This window comes from Leucoraja erinacea, chromosome 8, assembly GCF_028641065.1.
Source record: "Leucoraja erinacea ecotype New England chromosome 8, Leri_hhj_1, whole genome shotgun sequence".
NCBI lineage: Eukaryota > Metazoa > Chordata > Chondrichthyes > Rajiformes > Rajidae > Leucoraja > Leucoraja erinaceus.
Window position 1 is genome coordinate 33,310,488 of NC_073384.1, and position 18,291 is coordinate 33,328,778.

An 18,291-nucleotide genomic window follows, 5' to 3' on the forward strand; every position below is an offset into this window, starting at 1 on the left:
GAGAGGGTAGACAGTCAGAACCTTTTTTCACAGGGTGGAAATATCCAATACTAGAGGCCATTGCTTTAACATGAGTGGGGCAAAGTTTAAAGGAGATGCGTGGGGCAAGTTCTTTTTTACACAGAGTGGTAGGTGCCTGGAATGGATTGCCAGGAGCGGTTGTGGAGGCAGATATGAGAGTGGTGTTTAAGAGGCTTTTAAATACGCACGTGGAAATGCAAGGAATAGAAGAATCGGTATCATGGCAGATGAGGTCAGTTTAACCTGGTATCATGTTTAGCACAAAGGATAAAAGAAAAAAAACAAAGGGGCTGTTCTTGTGCCATTCTAGTCTATGTTCTGGTGTCAGAGGTTATGGGGAGAAGGCAGGAGAATGGGGTTAGGGAGGGGAGATAGATTAGCCATGATTGAATGGTGGAGTAGACTTGAAGGGCCGAATGGCCTAATTCTACTATTCCTTATAACCTATTAAGTACAATAGCTGGAGCAAAGGGGAAGTTACAGAGTGCAGAATATAGATCTCAGTATTAGAAACATAGAAAATAGGTGCAGGACTAGGCCATTGGGCCCTTCCAGCTAGCACCGCCAGTCAATATGATCATGGCTGATGATCCAAAATTAGTACCCCGTTCTGGCTTTTTCCCCATATTCCTTGATTCCCTTAGCCTTAAGAGCTAAATCCAACTCTCTTGAAAACATCCAGTGAATTGGCCTCTACTGCCTTCCGTGGCAGAGAATTCCATAGATTCACAACTCTCTGGGTGAAAACGTTTTTCCTCATCTCAGTCCTAAATGGCCTAGCCCTTATTTTTAAACTGTGACCCTTGGTTCTGGACTCCCCCAACACTGGGACCATTTTTCCTGCATCTAGCCTGTCCAATCCCTTAAAAATGTAATATCTTTCTATAAGATTCCCTCTCATCCTTCTAAATTCCAGCGAATACAAGCCCAGTCGACCCATTATTTCATCATATGTCAGTCCCGCCATCCCGGGAATTAACCTGATGAACCTTTACTGCACTCCCTCAATAGTAATAATGTCCTTCCTCAAATTAGGAGATCAAAATTGCACACAATATTCCAGGTGCAGTCTCACGAGGGCCCAGTACAACTGCAGTAGGACGTCCTTGCTCTTAAACTCAAATCCTCTTGGAATAAAGGCCAACATGCCATTAGCTTTCTTCACTGCCTGCTGTACCTGCATGCTTACTTTCAGTGACTGATGTACAAGCATACCCAGGTCTCGTTGCACCTCCCCTTCTCCTAATATGACATTCCTGATAATAAACTGCCTTCCTGTTCTTGCCACCAAAGTGGATAACCTCATATTTATGTACATTATACTGCATCTGCCATGCTTCTGCCCACTCACCCATCCTATCCGTCACCTTGCAGCCTCATAGCATCCTCCTCGCAGCTCTCACTGCCACCCAACTTTGTGTTATTCGCAAACTTATAGAGAGTTTTAATTCCCTCGTCTAAATCGTTAATATATATGGTAAACAACTGGGGTCACAGCACCGAGCCTCGCGGCACCCCACTAGTCACTGCCTGCCATTCTGAAAAGGACCAGTTAATTCCTACTCTTTGCTTCCTGCCTGCCAACCAGATCTCTATCCATATCAATACTTTACCCCCAATACCATGTGCTCTAATTATGCACACTAATCTCTTGTGGGACCTTTTCAAAGGCTTTTTGAAAGTCCAGATACACCACATCCACTGGCTCTCCCTTATCCATTCTACTTGTGACATCCTCAAAAAAATTCCAAAAGATTAGTCAAGCATGATTTCCCCTTCATAAATCCATGCTGGCTTTGACTGATCCTGTCACTATGTTGCAAAGACACTGCTATTTATCTTTAATCTTTATCTTTAATACTGCTATTTATTTTTAACAATCGACTCCAGCATCTTCCCCACTACCGATGTAAGGCTAACTGATAACAAATAATTCCCCGTTTTCTCTCGGGTTCCATTCATAAAAAGTGGAGTTACATTGGCTGCCCTCTATTGGCTGCAGGAACTGATCCATTGTAGCGTATCAGTTCCATAGTCAACGTCCAATGGGGTAGAGGTGAATCGGACAGTACTCTTGCTTATGGATGGACCGCCTATAATCCTAATAACAGAGAGGAAGAAGCTGTTCCTGAGTCTGGTGGTGCGTGCTTTCAAGCTTCTGTACCATCTGTCATTCGGGAGAGAAGGAATGACTAGGATCGGGCAAGTCTGTAATTATATTGGCTGATGGAAAAGAAAACTGGGTCACACACCAATGGTTACAATGTTTTATTGATTTGATGGACAACTTTGGAAATAAAAAGGAAAGAATTCCTCAAAGGTCATTGGCTGAGATTTGCCGTTCGTTCCCCCGCTTTCTAGACAGAAGGCAGACAATAATGGATTGCACAATGCAACATACACTCCCCAGAAGTACATTGCGGTTCCCTTCTAACGTAAACAGAACAGTCAGACCCAATCGCAGGACATCAGCTTCAGCCCAAGTCTGATGGAATGTGTTTTGAAATGAAGGGGGGGGGGGGGGGGGGGGGGGGGGAATCAAATAAAGCTTTTTTCAATAAACAATAACATTATTGATGGCAGCAACTTTTCTCAAAATTGTGTTTGGCTCACTAACTCCTTGGTTAACTACAGTACAATACTGAGCAGGTGGTTTAGGAAAGGCATAAGAATCATTATAAGGCATCTGGCAAGATTGAGTAGTGTTTACTGTGGGCGGCCCTTGCTCAGACTGACGTGCCCTCCTTTAATCCGTCCTCCACCAACACTGGCCCTTCCTCTTCCTCTCCCTGTAAAAAGAAGCAGAGAACAGCATCACTTAGCATCCTGGCCAGGCTACGATTGGAGTATTTTAAGCAGTTCTGGTCACCCCATTACAGGAAGGACATGGAGGCTTTGCAGAGAGTGTGGGCGAGGTTTACCAGAATGCTGATGCAGATCTCGTGTAGAACTCAAAGTGTTTCGTTTAGAGATACAGCATGGAAAAAGGCCCTGCAATTACTGAGGCTGATTAACCTACAAAAGTCTGAAGAAGGGTTTCACATGTGAGAGGAAAACCTACAAAACCACATGTGAGAGGAAACCGGAGCAACCGGAAGAAACTCTTGTGGTCACAGGGAGAATGTGTAAACTTCACACAGACGGCATCTGAGGTCAGGATTGAACCCGGGCCTCTGATGCTGTGTTCTCCAGGGATGCTGCCTGACCTGCTGAGTTACTCCAGCACTGTATTCTTAACAGAAAGCTGCCTAGGTTAGAAGGTATTTGCTGCAGGGAGAGGTTGGACAAACTTGGAAAATGCAGGCACTCAAAAAAATATTTTAAGGAGATGTGTGGGCAAGTAGATTTTAAAAATCGAAAAGGGAGGTGAGCACCTGGCACGCACTGCCAGGGTGGTGCGCAAGAGGCTTTTGGTTAGGCACATGGATATGGAGGGGCATGGATCACATGCAAATTTAACAGCATCTTGTTCATCATGGACATTGTAGGCTGAAAGGCCTGTTCCTGTGCTGAATAGGTTTATGTTCATACACACAGGCTGCCTGCCTTTATCAGCTCCCTCTAGAGGAGAAGGAGAGGTAGGTTGGTTGTACTCATTCCTGATGGCTGTGGTCTATGCTGGTGGAACAGGAGGGGCTGACTACAAAGTGAGACAGGAAGACGGGGAGTGTGCGCACACTGGCGTACAGAAGAGCAGCTAAGAGAGGCGAGAGCGAGGTGCCTCGATGGAGTGAATGCTAGACGGCAGAGGTACATGGATGACATGTTTGCCGTGCCAGGGTTGTTGAGGTGCTACACCAACCTTTCCCTCTCCTGCACCTAGCAGCCTCTGCACGGTCTCCTTCTCCTTGTCCAGTTGTTCCTGGGTGGTCTTCAGCATTTGCTGTAGTTTGCTGGCAGTCTGCCCCAAATCCTTGGTCATTTTCTTTTCCTTGTCAAGCCTTTCCTATCAAAAGAGCATATAGTTGCAGTCATAGAGTCAAAAGCCCCTGCTCCACTTAGGAGACCTCCACCGCGACCTTTGACGACCTTAAGCGACTAAACAAAAATCAAGGTCGCGGTGACCTACGACCTTCCATGACTATGTGTACGACCTCCTATGATTATGTTGAAGACCTCCCTTGACTATGAAGAAGACCTCCTTCGACTATGTTGAAGATTGGCTTGATTCTTGTACGTTTTACTCGAGGATGGTCGATGGCAAATTGGTCCGTGAATGAGCACGACCCCCTTCCACCTCAGAGGACCACACCAGTGACGAGTGTCTACAGCTCAAATGATCACCTGATAAAATGATGTCATGTCTGCATTTTTTTCTCACTAAAAAATGCTGCCTTCCAGGGTTTTTTTAAATCATTCTGAACCTTGCAAGCAAGGAAGGAACTAGTTTGGAGGATGTTAGTAAAAATACTACTGCTGTTTGCAGTAGCCCTTTTGCTTCAGCAGCCTTTTAAGAAAGGCAGAAGGGGAAGAGCAAGGGTGAAGGGGAAGCACAAGAAGAGGTCTCAATGGGTGAATGGAGATGATGTAATGGACTGTCCCAGTACACCAGATGACTGGAAGAGAGTGGCGCTGGGCTTTGACAAAAGATGGAACTTTAAGCACACATGTGGGGCAGTGGATGGCAAGCATGCCATGTACCCTGTCCATGTACCCCTCATTTTCCTTTTCGTACAGGATGGCATTCTGCTGGAACCATTCCTCAAGGTCCCCCTCCTGCTGCCTGGTGAAGGTGTAGGGCATAACCATCCCCCAGCCCTCCCTCACCACCAATGGGGCATCTGCCTGATGCTGTGTCAGATACAGGAGAAAGGGCTGCTTGGTGCCTTCAAATGAGGCAGTGAAGGATGGGGTGGTGGTGGGGACATATACTACCACCCTGGTCTCCTCCTCCAGGGGTCTCTCATGCAGGGCCACCTCCTCCTGCACTATCACCTCCTGTGGCATCAACTCCTGCCACTCCTTCTCTTGGGTTGATCAACACCTGCATGGCAGGTTTTGTTTAGAGTTGTGCCCTCCCCCTGCGCTGCTGCCTTTTTGGTGCCATCTTTATAACACAAGCCTCCTCTCCAGCTATGAATGAACATGCCTTGGAGTGACAGAGGTGACGTTCTGCTGTTTAAATTACCTTTTTTTCATCCCAGAGTTATTACCTTTGACTACCTATGACCACCTTCGACTGCCTATGACTAGCATCAGGATCTATTACGACCGGCTTCGACTAGACCTACGACTAAAGCATTTTTCCCACGGCGACGTATTTTTAGTCGCGTTCAATGTATAGCATCTTCAAAAATACACGACGACCTAGCTGAAGCATCGGCTCACTACCATGAAGGAGAGTGACGAAGACCATCAGACCACTCTCCACCATGAAGGAGAGTGACAAAGACCTCTTACGACCTCGTGGCGACCTTGCCGCGACTATGGGTCACAGGCAAACTCACCAGAGGTCGCCCAAGTGGGACAGGGGCTATTTAGCCTGGAAACAGTCCCTTCGGCCCAACTTGCTCATGCCAACCAAGATGCCCCATCATCAGTAGTCCCACCTGCCTATGCATGGCCCATATCCCTTTAAACCTTTCCTATCCAAGTGGTTTGTTGTTAATTGTTGTTAATGTACCTGCCTCAATGATATTCTCTGGTAGCTTGTTCCATATAGCCACCACTCTCTCTTTACCAATTTGCTTGTTTCTCCAAAAAGGGACCAAAGAGGCTGTTGAGGGCAAAGCTACAGACGTTGTCCAGTTTGATTGGGCAGCCGAGGACTCTATTCCTTGCAGCACAGGAGGATCAAGGATGTATAAAATCATGAGGGGAATAGATTGGGTCAAATATTCTGTGCATTCACCCAAAGGAGGGGAATCAAGAATCAGAGGACATAGGTTTAAGGTGAGGGAATAGACTGAGGAGCACCATTTCCCCATAGAAGATAGTGGGCATATGGAACAAGCTTCCAGGGGAGGTAGTTGAGGCAGGTACTATAACAACATTTGAAAAGATACTTGACCAGGTACATGGATAGGAAAGGTTTAGTGGGATATGGGTCAAACATGGGCAGGTGGGACTAGTGTACGATGCATCTTGGTCAGCATGGGCAAGTTGGACTGAAGGGCTGACCAAAACTGAACACAGTGCACTATACATGCAGCATCATCAATGTCTTGTACTCCTTAGGAAGGGACAAGGATGTCGGGAGAGGCACCCGGGTTCCAGCCAAGCTTGAGTGGCTGAGTTTGCACATTCTCCTTGTGACCATCTGCATTTTCTCCGGGTGTCCGGTTTCTTCCCACATCCCACAGACATGCAGATTTGTAGATTAATTGGCCTCTGTAAATCGCCCCTTGGTGCAAGTGTGAACGGGAGATTGATGGTCGGTATGGACGCAGTGGGCCGATGGGCCTATTTCCACACTGTGTCTAACTGCGTGAGTAAGCCGGGACTACCTTTAGCTGAAGGAGGTCCTCACTATCGCCGCTCCTCGCTGCCCGCAACTTCTCCAGCTCTTCCTGCAGTTCCAGTGCTGATCGTTGGGCCTGAGAGAGGATTGTACAAACATGTGTCAGGGTCCGGATCCTGCACAGTCTCCCCCCAAACCATCCCATCCCGACCCCATGCAGTAACACGATCCGGCAACAACTCCAAAGACGTACAGGTATGTAGACTAACTGGCTTGGTGTACGTGTAAATTGTCCCTAGGATAGTGTTAATATGCGGGGATCGCTGGTCGGTGCGGACTCGGTGGGCTGAAGGGCCTGTTTCCACGCTGTATCTCTAAACTAAACTGAACTAATAACAGCAGTGAAAACTGCCAGGAATGCTCAGCGGGTTAAGCAGTGTCCATGGGGCAGAACATGCCTGTTCGTAAACAGAACATACCAAAAACTGGCATAGCTGGTAGAGCCACTGTCACACAGCGCCAGAGACTCAGGTTCCATCCTGACCTCGGGTCTGTGTAGAGTTTTATGTTCTGTTTGTACATTTCAGGGAATGCAGGCTAGGTTCACCAGGTTACTTGAGTACAGGAGAGCATCCTAAACACGGGCACTGTTTGCGGTGGTCGCGAGTGGTGGAGGTGGCCGCGGGAGGTCCTATAGCAGCCAGGTGGGCGAGGGGATCATGCGCAGCTGCGGCAGCTGCATGGAGCAGCGATGGAAGGTGCCCACGGCATGGCGCTGGGCCAGGCCAACCCCTACTTCATCCATCCAGTGTCGCCAGGACACCCGGCCTTAAACTGCAGATCTCCATGAGCCAAGATGGGGCTTGTCAGAGATTTGGAAGTTGCAAGATGGCGCTGTAACATGGCGGCTCTCTGCATGCTGTTCCAGAAGAGGATCCTTTATACTCGTGTATGGGGTAATTTGACTGGATGGCACATGCGGTCCAGAACAAGGGGTCACAGTTTAAGGATAAGGGGGAGAAATCTTTTAGGACCGAGATGAGGAAAACATTTTTCACACAGAGAGTGGTGAATCTCTGGAATTCTCTGCCACAGAAGGTAGTTGAGGCCAGTTCATTTGCTATATTTAAGAGGTAGTTGGATGTGGCCCCTGTGGCGAAAGGGATCAGGGGGTATGGAGAGAAGGCAGGTACAGGATACTGAGTTGGATGATCATATTGAGTGGCGGTCCAGGCTCGAAGGGCCGAATGGCCTACTCCTGCACCTAGTTTCTATGTTTCTATAGAACAAGCTTTTCACAGCATCTTTGTACACGTGACAATAAATACATTAAACAGTGGAGAAAGCTGGTGACACCAGACTAGAAAGTGGGCCTCTGCCAATGATGTCCAGGAAGATCTTCCTATCGTAATCTCCACCTCACCCTTGGGTAATGATTTACCTTCAGAGGGGAAACAGAATATACGTAAAAATATCAGCAACTAGGAACTCAGTGGGTCAGGCAGCATCCATGGAGGGAATGGACAGACGACCTTTCAGGTGGGGACCCTTCTTCAGACTGGAGTAGGGGGGAGAAAGCTGGAAAAGAGAGGTTGGGGCAAGACAAAGGTGGATACAGGTGAGGGGGCTGCACGACAGATGGGTGGAGTAGGCGATCAAGGCTGGGGGTGAAAAGGAGACAAAAGGGTGTCAGATAAGGAGATAAGATGAAGAGGGAAATGTAAAGCATGAGGGGACAGGGGTGGAGGGAAAGAGGGAGGGATAAAAGGGAAATGGGAGATGAATGTACGGAGGCAGAGAAAGGAGCAGGGTGACTGGGGTGGGGGGAAATGTGTGCGCACCTGGGTAGAGAGGCAGTGGAGAGGGATGGGTTTTGCTTTAAATTGGAGAGGCAAGGAGCAGGGTTACTGTGGCTGCGAGCCGATGGATGGCCAGTGAAGGCCGTGGCTGCCAGGACATGGTGGGCAGGGAGTAGGTGGGCACACAGCCGGGTGGATGGTGGGCACACAGTCGGGTGGATAGTGGGCACACAGCCGGGTGGATGGTGGGCACACGGGCACACAGCCGGGTGGATGGTGGGCACACAGCCGGGTGGATGGTGGGCACACACTGGGTGGATGGTGGGCACACAGTTGGGTGGATGGTGGGCACACAGTCAGCCAGTCGGGTGGATGGTGGGCACACAGTCGGGTGGATGGTGGGCACACGGTCGGGTGGATGGTGGGCACACAGTCGTCGGGTGGATGGTGGGCACACGGGCACACAGTTGGGTGGATAGTGGGCACACAGTCGGGTGGATGGTGGGCACACAGTCGGGTGGATGGTGGGCACACAGTCGGGTGGATGGTGGGCACACGGGCACACAGGTCGGGTGGATGGTGGGCACACGGGCACACAGTTGGGTGGATGGTGGGCACACAGTTGGGGTGGATGTGGGCACACAGTGGTGGGCACACAGTCGGGGTGGATGGTGGATACAGTGGGGGCACACAGTTGGGTGGGCACACAGTGTGGGCACACAGTTGGGTGGGCACACAGTGGATAGTGGGCACACAGTTGGGTGGAGTCGTCGGTGGATAGTGGGCACACAGTTACACGGGCACACACAGTTGGGTGGATGGTGGGCACACAGTCGGGTGGATGGTGGGCACACGGTCGGGTGGATGGTGGGCACACAGTCGGGTGGATGGTGGGCACACGGTCGGGTGGATGGTGGGCACACGGGCACACGGTCGGGTGGATGGTGGGCACACAGTCGGGTGGATGGTGGGCACACAGATGGTGAACAGGGATAAGGGACGGGGGTAAGGGGCAGTTGGGCACACAGCGGGAAGGTGGCACAGAAAGCATACATCAAACCCTCGGTATAACGGACCTGGGAGGGGGGGAAGGGAATGTCCATTATTGCCGAGTGTCTGCTATAACCAAGTAAGGGATTATCATTGAATAGAAATGAAACAAACAACTGCAGATGTTAGTTAATACTATATTCTGCACTTTGGTGGCACAGTGGTGCAGCGGTAGAGTTGCTGCCTTACAGAGCCAGAGATACGGGTTCGATCCTGACCCCAGATGCTGTCTGTATGGAGTTTGTATGTTCCCCCTGTAATCGCGTGGGTTTTCCCCGGGTGCTCCGGTTTCCTCCCACATTCCATAGACGTGCAGATTCGTAAGTTAATTGTCCCTAGTGTGGAGGTTAGAATTTGTGTCTGGGTATTGCTGGTCGGTGCAGACTCAGAGGGTCGAAGGGCCTGTTAGTTGTGTATAAGCTCATGAGAGGATTATATAGGATTAATGCACAATCTTTAAAATAAATTAAAATAATTTGAATGGGTACATGGTTTGGAGGGATATGGGCCAAAAGCAGACAGGCGGGACTAGTGTAGATGGAACATCTTAGTCAGCATGGGCAAGATGGGCTGAAACCTTGTTTCCATGTTGTATGATTCTATGACTATGTATCTATTTATTATACTTGAGTTCAACTTGATTGTAATTATGTGTAAGAAGTAACCGCAGATGCTGGTTTAAACCGAAGATAGACACAAAAAGCTGGAGAAACTTGGCGGGACAGGCATCATCTCTGGAGAGAAGGAATGGGTAATGTTTCGGGTCGAGACCCTTCTTCAGGCTGGTTAGGGATAAGGGAAACGAGAAATATAGACCGTGATGTGGAGAGATAAAGAACAATGTATGAGAAATTGGCAAAAAGTAACAATGATAAAGGAAACAGGCTGTTTTTAGGGTGAAAATGAGAAGCTAGTGCAGCTTGCGTGGGGGATTGATAGAGTGAGAGGGAATGCCGGGGCTACCTGAAGTGAGATAAATCAATATTCATACCACTTGGCTACAGCTGCCCAAGCGAAATATGACATGCTGCTCCTCCAATTTGCGTTTAGCCTCACTCTGACAATGAAGGAGACCGAGGACAGAGAGGTCGGTGCAGGTCACACGGGCTGAGAAAAGGTGATCCGCGAAACGATCGCCCAGACTGCGTTTGGTCTCGCTAATGTCCAGGGACTCAAACAGTCCTTTCAGGTTAGTCAGAGGTTCACTTGCACCTCCTCAAACCTCATCTACTGTATTCGTTGTTCGAGATGTGGACTCTTATACATCGCTGAGACCAAACGCAGACTGGGCGGTCGTTCAGCGGAACACCAGCCCGCCTGAACCAACCTGATCTCCCAGTTGCTGGACACTTTAATCCTCCTTCCCATTCCTACACAGACCTTTCTGTCCTTAGTCTCCTCCATTGTCAGAGTGAGGCTAAACGCTAATTGGAGGAACAGCATCTCATATTTCGCTTGGGCACCACCTGGTATGAATATAGATTCCTCTCACTTCAGGTAGCCCCAATATTCCCTCTCTCTCCATCTCTCCCCCACCCAAGTCGCTCCAGCTTCTCATTTTCACCCTACAAACTGTCAGTACGGAGTTTGTACCAGCATGGGTTTTCTCCAGGTGCTCTGATTTCCTCCCACGCTCCACGTTTGCAGGTTAATTAAATTTGTCCCGAGTGTGTGTAATGCTTGCGTGTAGGGTATCGCTTCGATGGGCGAAGGGTCTGTTTCCGCATTGCATCTCTAAAGCTGCGCTACCCCAGAACCTGCTAAACAGCCCGCGCACGGAACGTGTTAAGAGCTTGCTGCGGGCCGGATAAAATCTTGTGGCGGGCCAGATGTGGCCCGCGGGCCATAGTTTGGAGACCCCTGCTTTACACCAAAGCTTCTCACCAAAGATAGACACAAAGTGCTGGAGTAACTCAGCATGTAAGGCAACATCCCTGGAAAACATGGATAGGTGACATTTGGGGTTGTGACCCTTCTTCAGACTTGAAGGCTTTTTTACTGTACCTCCATACATGTGATAAACCATAAGACATAGGAGCATAATTAGGCCATTCAGCCCATCAAATCTGCTCTGCCATTTCATCAAGGCTGATCTATTTTTCCCCCAACCACATTTTTCTGCCTTCTCATTGTAACCTTTGACTCTCTTACTAATCAAAACTTATCATCTCCGCTGTAAAAAAACCATGAAAATATCTACTAAACCCTAACGTATGACACAGGTGGGGGTTAGGGAGGAAGGAGACGTTACTGCTGGCCGGCACGGACTGTACCTCGGTACATGTGTCAATAATAAACCCTAACGTAAAGAGGGGGTTCAGGGAGGAGTTGCCGGCTATACCGGGCGTCACTGACTGCTGGGGTTGACCCATCTGCACACGGTACACATGCGGGGGGGGGTTGAGGGGAGGGGCGTGTAATGCCAGGTCTCACGTCCATGCACGGCCAGCTCACCTCGGCAGTTCCTTGCTGGGCCTCGCCACCGGCCATCTCGACTGGCACCCCGTGATGCACATGAACCTCCATGTCGCATAGCTGCTGCCGCACCTGTTGTTTCAAGCGTTTCGGGGACAAGAGAGGGCTGTTAAACTCCGACCCGACACATCGCCCCTCCACACTACCGCGGGGCCTGCCACTGGGAAGACCATGGTTCCCCTGCCCTCCGAGCCGGCGCAGGGGGCTGTGGGCAGATGGGTGCAGGGTGACAGTGGGGAGGACAGGGTGCTCCAGCACTCATCGCCACTGTACGGGCAACACACACTGCACCACACCATCTGCCCAGACACTTGTAGCCAGCAGACCTTGATTGATTGACCAATGATCACCCGTTCACACGAGTTCCATGTCATCCCACTTTCTCATCCACTCGCTACACTCGGGACAATTTACAGACGCCGATTAACCTACAAAAGCACCCATTTTGGGATGTGGGAGGAAACAGGAGCACCTGGAGGAAACCCACACCGTCACAGGAAGAACGCGCAAACTGCACACAGACTGCACCCGAGGTCAGGATTGAACTGGGCGCTGTGAGGCAGCGGCTCTACCTGCTGCACCACCATGCCTGCGATGGTCGGCTGGTGTGGTGCGGAGTATGATGTTCCTGCCTCAGGTGGTTCAGGCATCAGACCGCTCTGGGAAGCTCCAAATGTCAGGCCTGCCCTGTCCGGGTGGGATGTTGGCTACTCGGCAAGGTTGGTGCCCTGGCCACGACCAGTCTGCTACCAGCCTCACTGACACTTATCTGGGCTCTAGTTTACTACAGTAGATAGAACAGGCCCCTCCCCTTGACCCATGGAACAGGACGAGGGCCGAGGATGGATAAAGACAAATAAAAGAGCACAAAAAATAGAATTAAGAACAGCATGGGAACAGGCCAGCACAGGCACAATGTCCACGCTGAACATGATGTCAAGATCAACTATTCTCCTCTTCCTGCACATGGTGTATATCCCTCCATTTCCTGCATATCCATGTATCTATCCACAAACCTCTTAAATGCCACTTTCGTATCCGATTCCACCACCACCACTGGCAGTGGGTTCTAGGCACTCACCACTCTCTATAAAAGCCTCCCCTGCACATCTCTTTTATACTTTGCCCCTCTCACCTCAAATCTGTGCCCTCTGGTCTTTGGCATTTCCACCCTGGGGAGGAAAAAGCTTCTGACTACCTACCCTATCTATGCCTCTTATTATTTTATACACTTCTATCAGGTCTCCCCTCAACCGACAACATTCCAGAGAAAACAATCCCAATCTGTCCAACATATCCCTGTAGCTAAAACCCTGTGATGGAGGCATGATTGCGTGCAGCTCCTCAACCTGCACAGGGTTCCTGCAAGGGGCCAGGATGGGAGGAGGTCCACCATAATGCTGCCTGGATTGGTGGAGGTGAAGGTGCATCATCCTCACCAATGAGAGCTCCTCGCTGTGTTTCTGGACATCCCGATTGGCTGCCTCCAGCTGGCTCTGTGACTCCATTAGGAGGTCGCTCAGCTGCCAATGAAGAGAGGAAACAAGTTAGCGACCGTGCGCAGAGCAACAAGCCAGTGCGCCAAGCGGCAGGGTTAAGGGAGGCCCTTCAGCCCATCAGGTCCCTGCCAACCAGCACGCACCAAACAAGTTGTATTCTCCCTCTCCCTACACTCCCCCAATCCCCCCCCCCCCCCCCCCACCCCCGATCCCACCACTCCCCTACACATGAGTTACAGCCACCAGGTACCCCAACACCAAGGGCCAACAGGGCTTCTGGGGTCATGGGGTGAGGTGTAAGAATGAGTCTTGGAGCTGGTCACACCAGCCCCATAATGCTTACAATATGTCGCCTTCCATCATCTCCGCACTTGCTGTTTAAACCGGCTATTGATGCAGCTCTGTAAGATCTTTGTTTGGCTGCACTTTTAATATCGTGTTCAGATCTGGTCACCCAATTTCAGGAAGGATGTGAAGGCTTTGGAAAAGCCTATCTATGGCCCACATGATCCTATACATCTCTCTCAGATCACAACCTCCCACACTCCAAGGAATGAAGTCCCAGCGTGCCCAACCTCTCCTTACAGCTCGGGGCCTCAAGTCCTGGTGACACCCTCGTACAATTATCTCTGCACTCTTTCCAGTTTAATGGCATCGTCAGGCAACGGGAGATAGGGTGAGGGATGAAAAACGAGAGAGGTTGAGTATAGGTCAACAAGATTGGATCAACCGGCAGGCAAGACACTGCTCCTGAGCACTGGTGGCACAGCTTCCCAGTCACAGACCCCACCTGCTCCTTCCTGCAGATCAGCCATTGATTGATTGAAAGATCTCCCCCACAACCTCCGGTGTCCCAGAGAAAACAATCCAAGTCTGTCCAACCTCTCCCTGTGGTTAATACTCCCTATCCCGGCAGCATTCTGCTAAACCTCCTCTGCACCCTCTCCAAAGTCTCCACTAACCTTCCTATAATGCGGCGACCACAACTGTATACACATTACTCCAAATGCGGCCTAACCAAAGTCCTATAAAGCCTGGATTGGTGGAGAAGAAGGTGCCTGACATGACTTCCTGACTCTTACACGCAATGCCCCAACCGATGAAGGCAAGCATATCGTATGTCTTTTCGATCACTCAATCTGCTTATGTTGCCATTTTCATGGAGTTATGGACATGGACCCTTTCTAAAGCCTCCACATCCTTCCCGTCATGGGGTGACCAGAAATACACGTAACACTCCAGGGACCAATGATGTGTATCGCTACAGAGCAATGTCTTTACGCTGCAGCTTAACAGGCCATTGATGCATGAACGCGCAGATAAATATATAATAATCAATAATATAATAAATTACTGCGCAATAAGTTGGGAGGTCATGTTGCAGTTGTATAAGACAATGGCAAGGCGGCATTTCGAGTATTGTGTTCAGTTTTGGTCAGCCCATTATAGGTGAGATGTTGTCAAGCTGGAAAGGGTGCAGAGAAGATTTACAAGGATGTTGCCAGGACATGAGGTCCTGAGCTATAGGGAGAGGTTGAGCAGGCTAGGACTCTATTCCTTGAAGCGCAGGAGGATGAAGGGTGATCTTATAAAGCTGTGTAAAATCAAGAGAGGAATAGATCAGGTAGATGCACAGTCTCTGGTCCAGAGTAGGGGAATCAAGAACCAGAGAACATAGGTTCACAGTGAGGGGGGGAAAAGAAATAATAGGAACCTGAGGGGTGACTTTTTTTTATGCACAAAGGATGGAGAGGAGATAATTGAGGCAGGTACTATTGTAACATTCAAGAAACATTTAGACAAGTACATGGATAGCAGAGGTTTAGAGGGATAAGGGCTAAACACAGGCAAGTTGGGATGAAGGGCCTGTCTCCACGCTGTGAGACTCTATGCCTAATATGAGGTAACTGGAATGTGATGCTGCAAGAATGGAACTCATGGAGGCGGGAGAAGGGAAGAGCGGGTCGCGGCCATACCTACCTCCTTCACCTCCACCGAGTAGGTCTGACACCGAGTGTGATCCGTCTCTATCTGCTGCTTCAGTTGATCCTCCAGCTCAATGACCAAATCCTTCAGCTGCAGGAGAGAAGGGAGAGTTACCTGTCGATCACACACTTCACTCAGAGATACTGTGTCTGTTAAACCCCTTGCGAGAGTGCTGAGTATGACCACGTTTGGGACAGAGAGGCTAGAGATCCATGGAAATCCAGGATTAAATGGTGGAATAGACTTGATGGGCCAAATGGCCTAATTCGCTCCTATAATTTACCTAGACATGGGTCCAGGGCCGACCAGGATCTAGAGCCGGGGAACCAGGCCAGACCGATGTTGGCTGCTAGTGCTGATCTTCCAACCTACCTCATTGTAGACATTGGGACATTTCCCCTGTAACTTTTCCTCACAGCGAGTGGTGAGTCTGTGGAATTCTCTGCCTCAGAGGGCGGTGGAGGCAGGTTCTCTGGATGCTTTCAAGAGAGAGCTACATAGGGCTCTTAAAACTAGCGGAGTCAGGGGATATGGGGAGAAGGCAGGAACGGGGTACTGATTGGGGATGATCAGCCATGATCATAATGAATGGTGGTGCTGGCTTGAATGGCGAAATGGCCTACTCCTGTACCTATTGTCTATTGTCTATAACTGTACCGCTGTAACACTATATTCTGCACTCTGATATTTTTCTCTTCGTTTTACCTGTCGTACGTTTGTTTGGCCACTATACGTGACTGTACTCATGTGTGGCGTGATTGGATTTGATTGGGTACCATGTCCCTACAACGCAGTACAGGTGACAATAATAAACACTGATACCCCACCTGAACCCCTGGAGCTAAGTGGAGACCTACCTGCTCGCTGGTTTGGGAATCTAGCTTCAGCTTCTCCACGGTGGCCTCTGACGTTTTAACTTGTGATTGTGCCTGTGAAATAAACACATAAAATATTCCTTACAATGTCCTGGGCCTCGTTCACCACTGCGGTAACACACACCTCGGTACAGCAGGGCATAGAAGGATCACACCGGGCTGCTCACACCACAAGCAGTTTAAATTACATCAAACTACCTCACTGTGCGAGAGAAATTGATTCATGGAGCAGCACTGGGAGAACAGTACAGAACAAGAAACGACACAAAGTGCTGGAGTAACTCAGCAGCTCAGGCAGCATCCCTGGAGAATACCAATAGGTGACGTTTCTGGTCAGGACTCTTCTTCAGACCTGTCTGATTCAGACGTCACAGGAACCGGCCCTTCGGCACACCGTGTCTGTACTTAATATGATGTTAATCAAACTGATTCCACTGCCTGCACATCCTATTTATTCGCTGCCCGTTTATGAGACGATCTACATGCCTCTCAACTGCTGTAGTGTGTGCCTCCACCACCTCCCCTGTATCCACCTCTCACTTGCCAGGCTTTGTCTCATCTCCACCGCTCTTCCAGCATTCTCCCCCTACTCCATCAGTCTGAAGAAGGCCCCCGACCTGAAATGTCCTGTCCATTCCCTTCACAGATGCTGTCTGACCTGTTGAGTTCCTCCAGCTCTTTGTGTTCTATGCCGGAGGAAGTAGTTGAGGATTGTACAATAACAACATTTAAAAGGCTTTTGGACAGGTACGTGGATAGGAAAGGGAGGGATTGTGGACAGGTGGGACTAGCGGTGATAGGGCACCTTGGTCAGTATGGATGTGGAGGGCTAAAGGGTTTTCTTGATGCTGGACTCTATCCAGTGTGTAGGAGACAAGACAAGGAGATAGAGAGAGTCAGAGGTGATGAGAGGTAAAGAAAGACTGCAGCCCAATAGGAAAGGTCCAGAGGCTGAATGAGAGAGACTGTCCCGGCCCCTCCAGCTGGCAGGGTGCAGAGCGGGGCACGACTTTACCCAGCCTCCACGCACTCACCTGCTGGACCTGTGCTTCCAACTCTGCTATCTTTGCTTTCCACACAAGCTCCTCCTCCTCCACGCTTTTCTGCAGGTTCCTCAGCATTCCCTCCTGTGAAGACAAACAGAGGAGAGCGGGGGAGTGAGAGGATGGCACGGTGCCGCAGCTAGTAGAGCTGCTTCCTCACAGCGCCAGAGATCCCGGGTTCGATTCAGACCTCGGGCGCTGTCTGTCTGGAGTTTGCACGTGCTCCCTGTGAGTGCTCCGGTTTCGTCCGGATGCTCCGGTTTCGCCCCACATCCCAAAGACGTGTAGGTTTGTAGCTTAATTGTCCCCCTGTAAATTCCCCCCAGTGTGTGGAAGATGGATGAGAAAGTGGGATAACATAGAACTAGTGTGAATGGGTGATTGACTAAGTGAAGGAGTGGCCCTGAGAGTGCGGGCACCCCCACAGGGGATCGGGGGGAGGAGAGCTGAGCACACTCACCGTCTCGGCCAGAACCGTCCTGTACTGCTCACAGTCTGCTTGTAAAGTGCTTTGGGCTTCTTCTGCTTCTCTTAATTTCAGTACTGCATCCTAAAAAAGTGCAGTAAGGAATGCAAATGAATGGATGCAAACATTTCCAATGGTAAAAGTGTCATGGGTTCGTACTGCACAGGATCAGGAGCATAGGGCGGGTTCCAGGTTCTGTCAACCACCAAACCTTCAGGCGAGGTCCTCTGGTTCTTGATTCCCCAACTCTGTGCATTCACCCTCTCTATTCCCCCCATGATTTTGTGACCTCTATAAAATCACTCCTCATCTCCCTGCGCTGCAAGGAATGAAGTCCTAGCATAGCCTGCCTAACATTTCCCTACAGCTCAGTCCCTCGAGTCCTGGCTGCATCCTCATAAATCTTCTCTGCACTCTTTCCAGCTTAATGACCTCCTTCCCAGAGCAGGGTGACCAAAATTGAACACAATGCTCTATACGTGGCCTCACCAAGGTCATACTGCTCAGAAAGGGGTGAGGAGCTGGGCAGAGGCACCCAGGTTTGATCCTGACCTCGAGTGCTGACTTTGTGAAGTTTGCACATTCTCGTTGTGACCTCGTGGGTTTCCTCAGGGTGCTTTGGTTTCGTCCCACATCCCAAAGATGTGTGAGTCTGTAGGTTAATTGCCCCTAGTGTG

The 18,291-nt window shown here is 49.9% G+C and overlaps 1 protein-coding gene across 3 annotated transcripts in view; it reads right to left on the reverse strand.

Annotated features, from left to right (window-relative positions):
* Nucleotides 1-2,274: 2,274 nt before the first annotated feature.
* The window catches only part of LOC129699518 (ribosome-binding protein 1-like), an 81,946-nt gene continuing 65,929 nt past the window's right edge, over nucleotides 2,275-18,291 (reverse strand). For all 3 annotated transcript variants that reach the window (XM_055639389.1, XM_055639388.1, XM_055639390.1), the window contains 9 exons: nucleotides 17,609-17,698; nucleotides 17,140-17,232; nucleotides 16,088-16,159; nucleotides 15,225-15,320; nucleotides 13,185-13,268; nucleotides 11,725-11,817; nucleotides 6,468-6,557; nucleotides 3,824-3,967; nucleotides 2,275-2,810 (listed from right to left, as the gene is read on the reverse strand). In XM_055639389.1, the coding sequence (XP_055495364.1) occupies nucleotides 2,748-2,810; nucleotides 3,824-3,967; nucleotides 6,468-6,557; nucleotides 11,725-11,817; nucleotides 13,185-13,268; nucleotides 15,225-15,320; nucleotides 16,088-16,159; nucleotides 17,140-17,232; nucleotides 17,609-17,698 (825 nt within the window). In that variant the 3' untranslated portion in view covers nucleotides 2,275-2,747. The remainder of the gene's footprint in view (nucleotides 2,811-3,823; nucleotides 3,968-6,467; nucleotides 6,558-11,724; nucleotides 11,818-13,184; nucleotides 13,269-15,224; nucleotides 15,321-16,087; nucleotides 16,160-17,139; nucleotides 17,233-17,608; nucleotides 17,699-18,291) is intronic.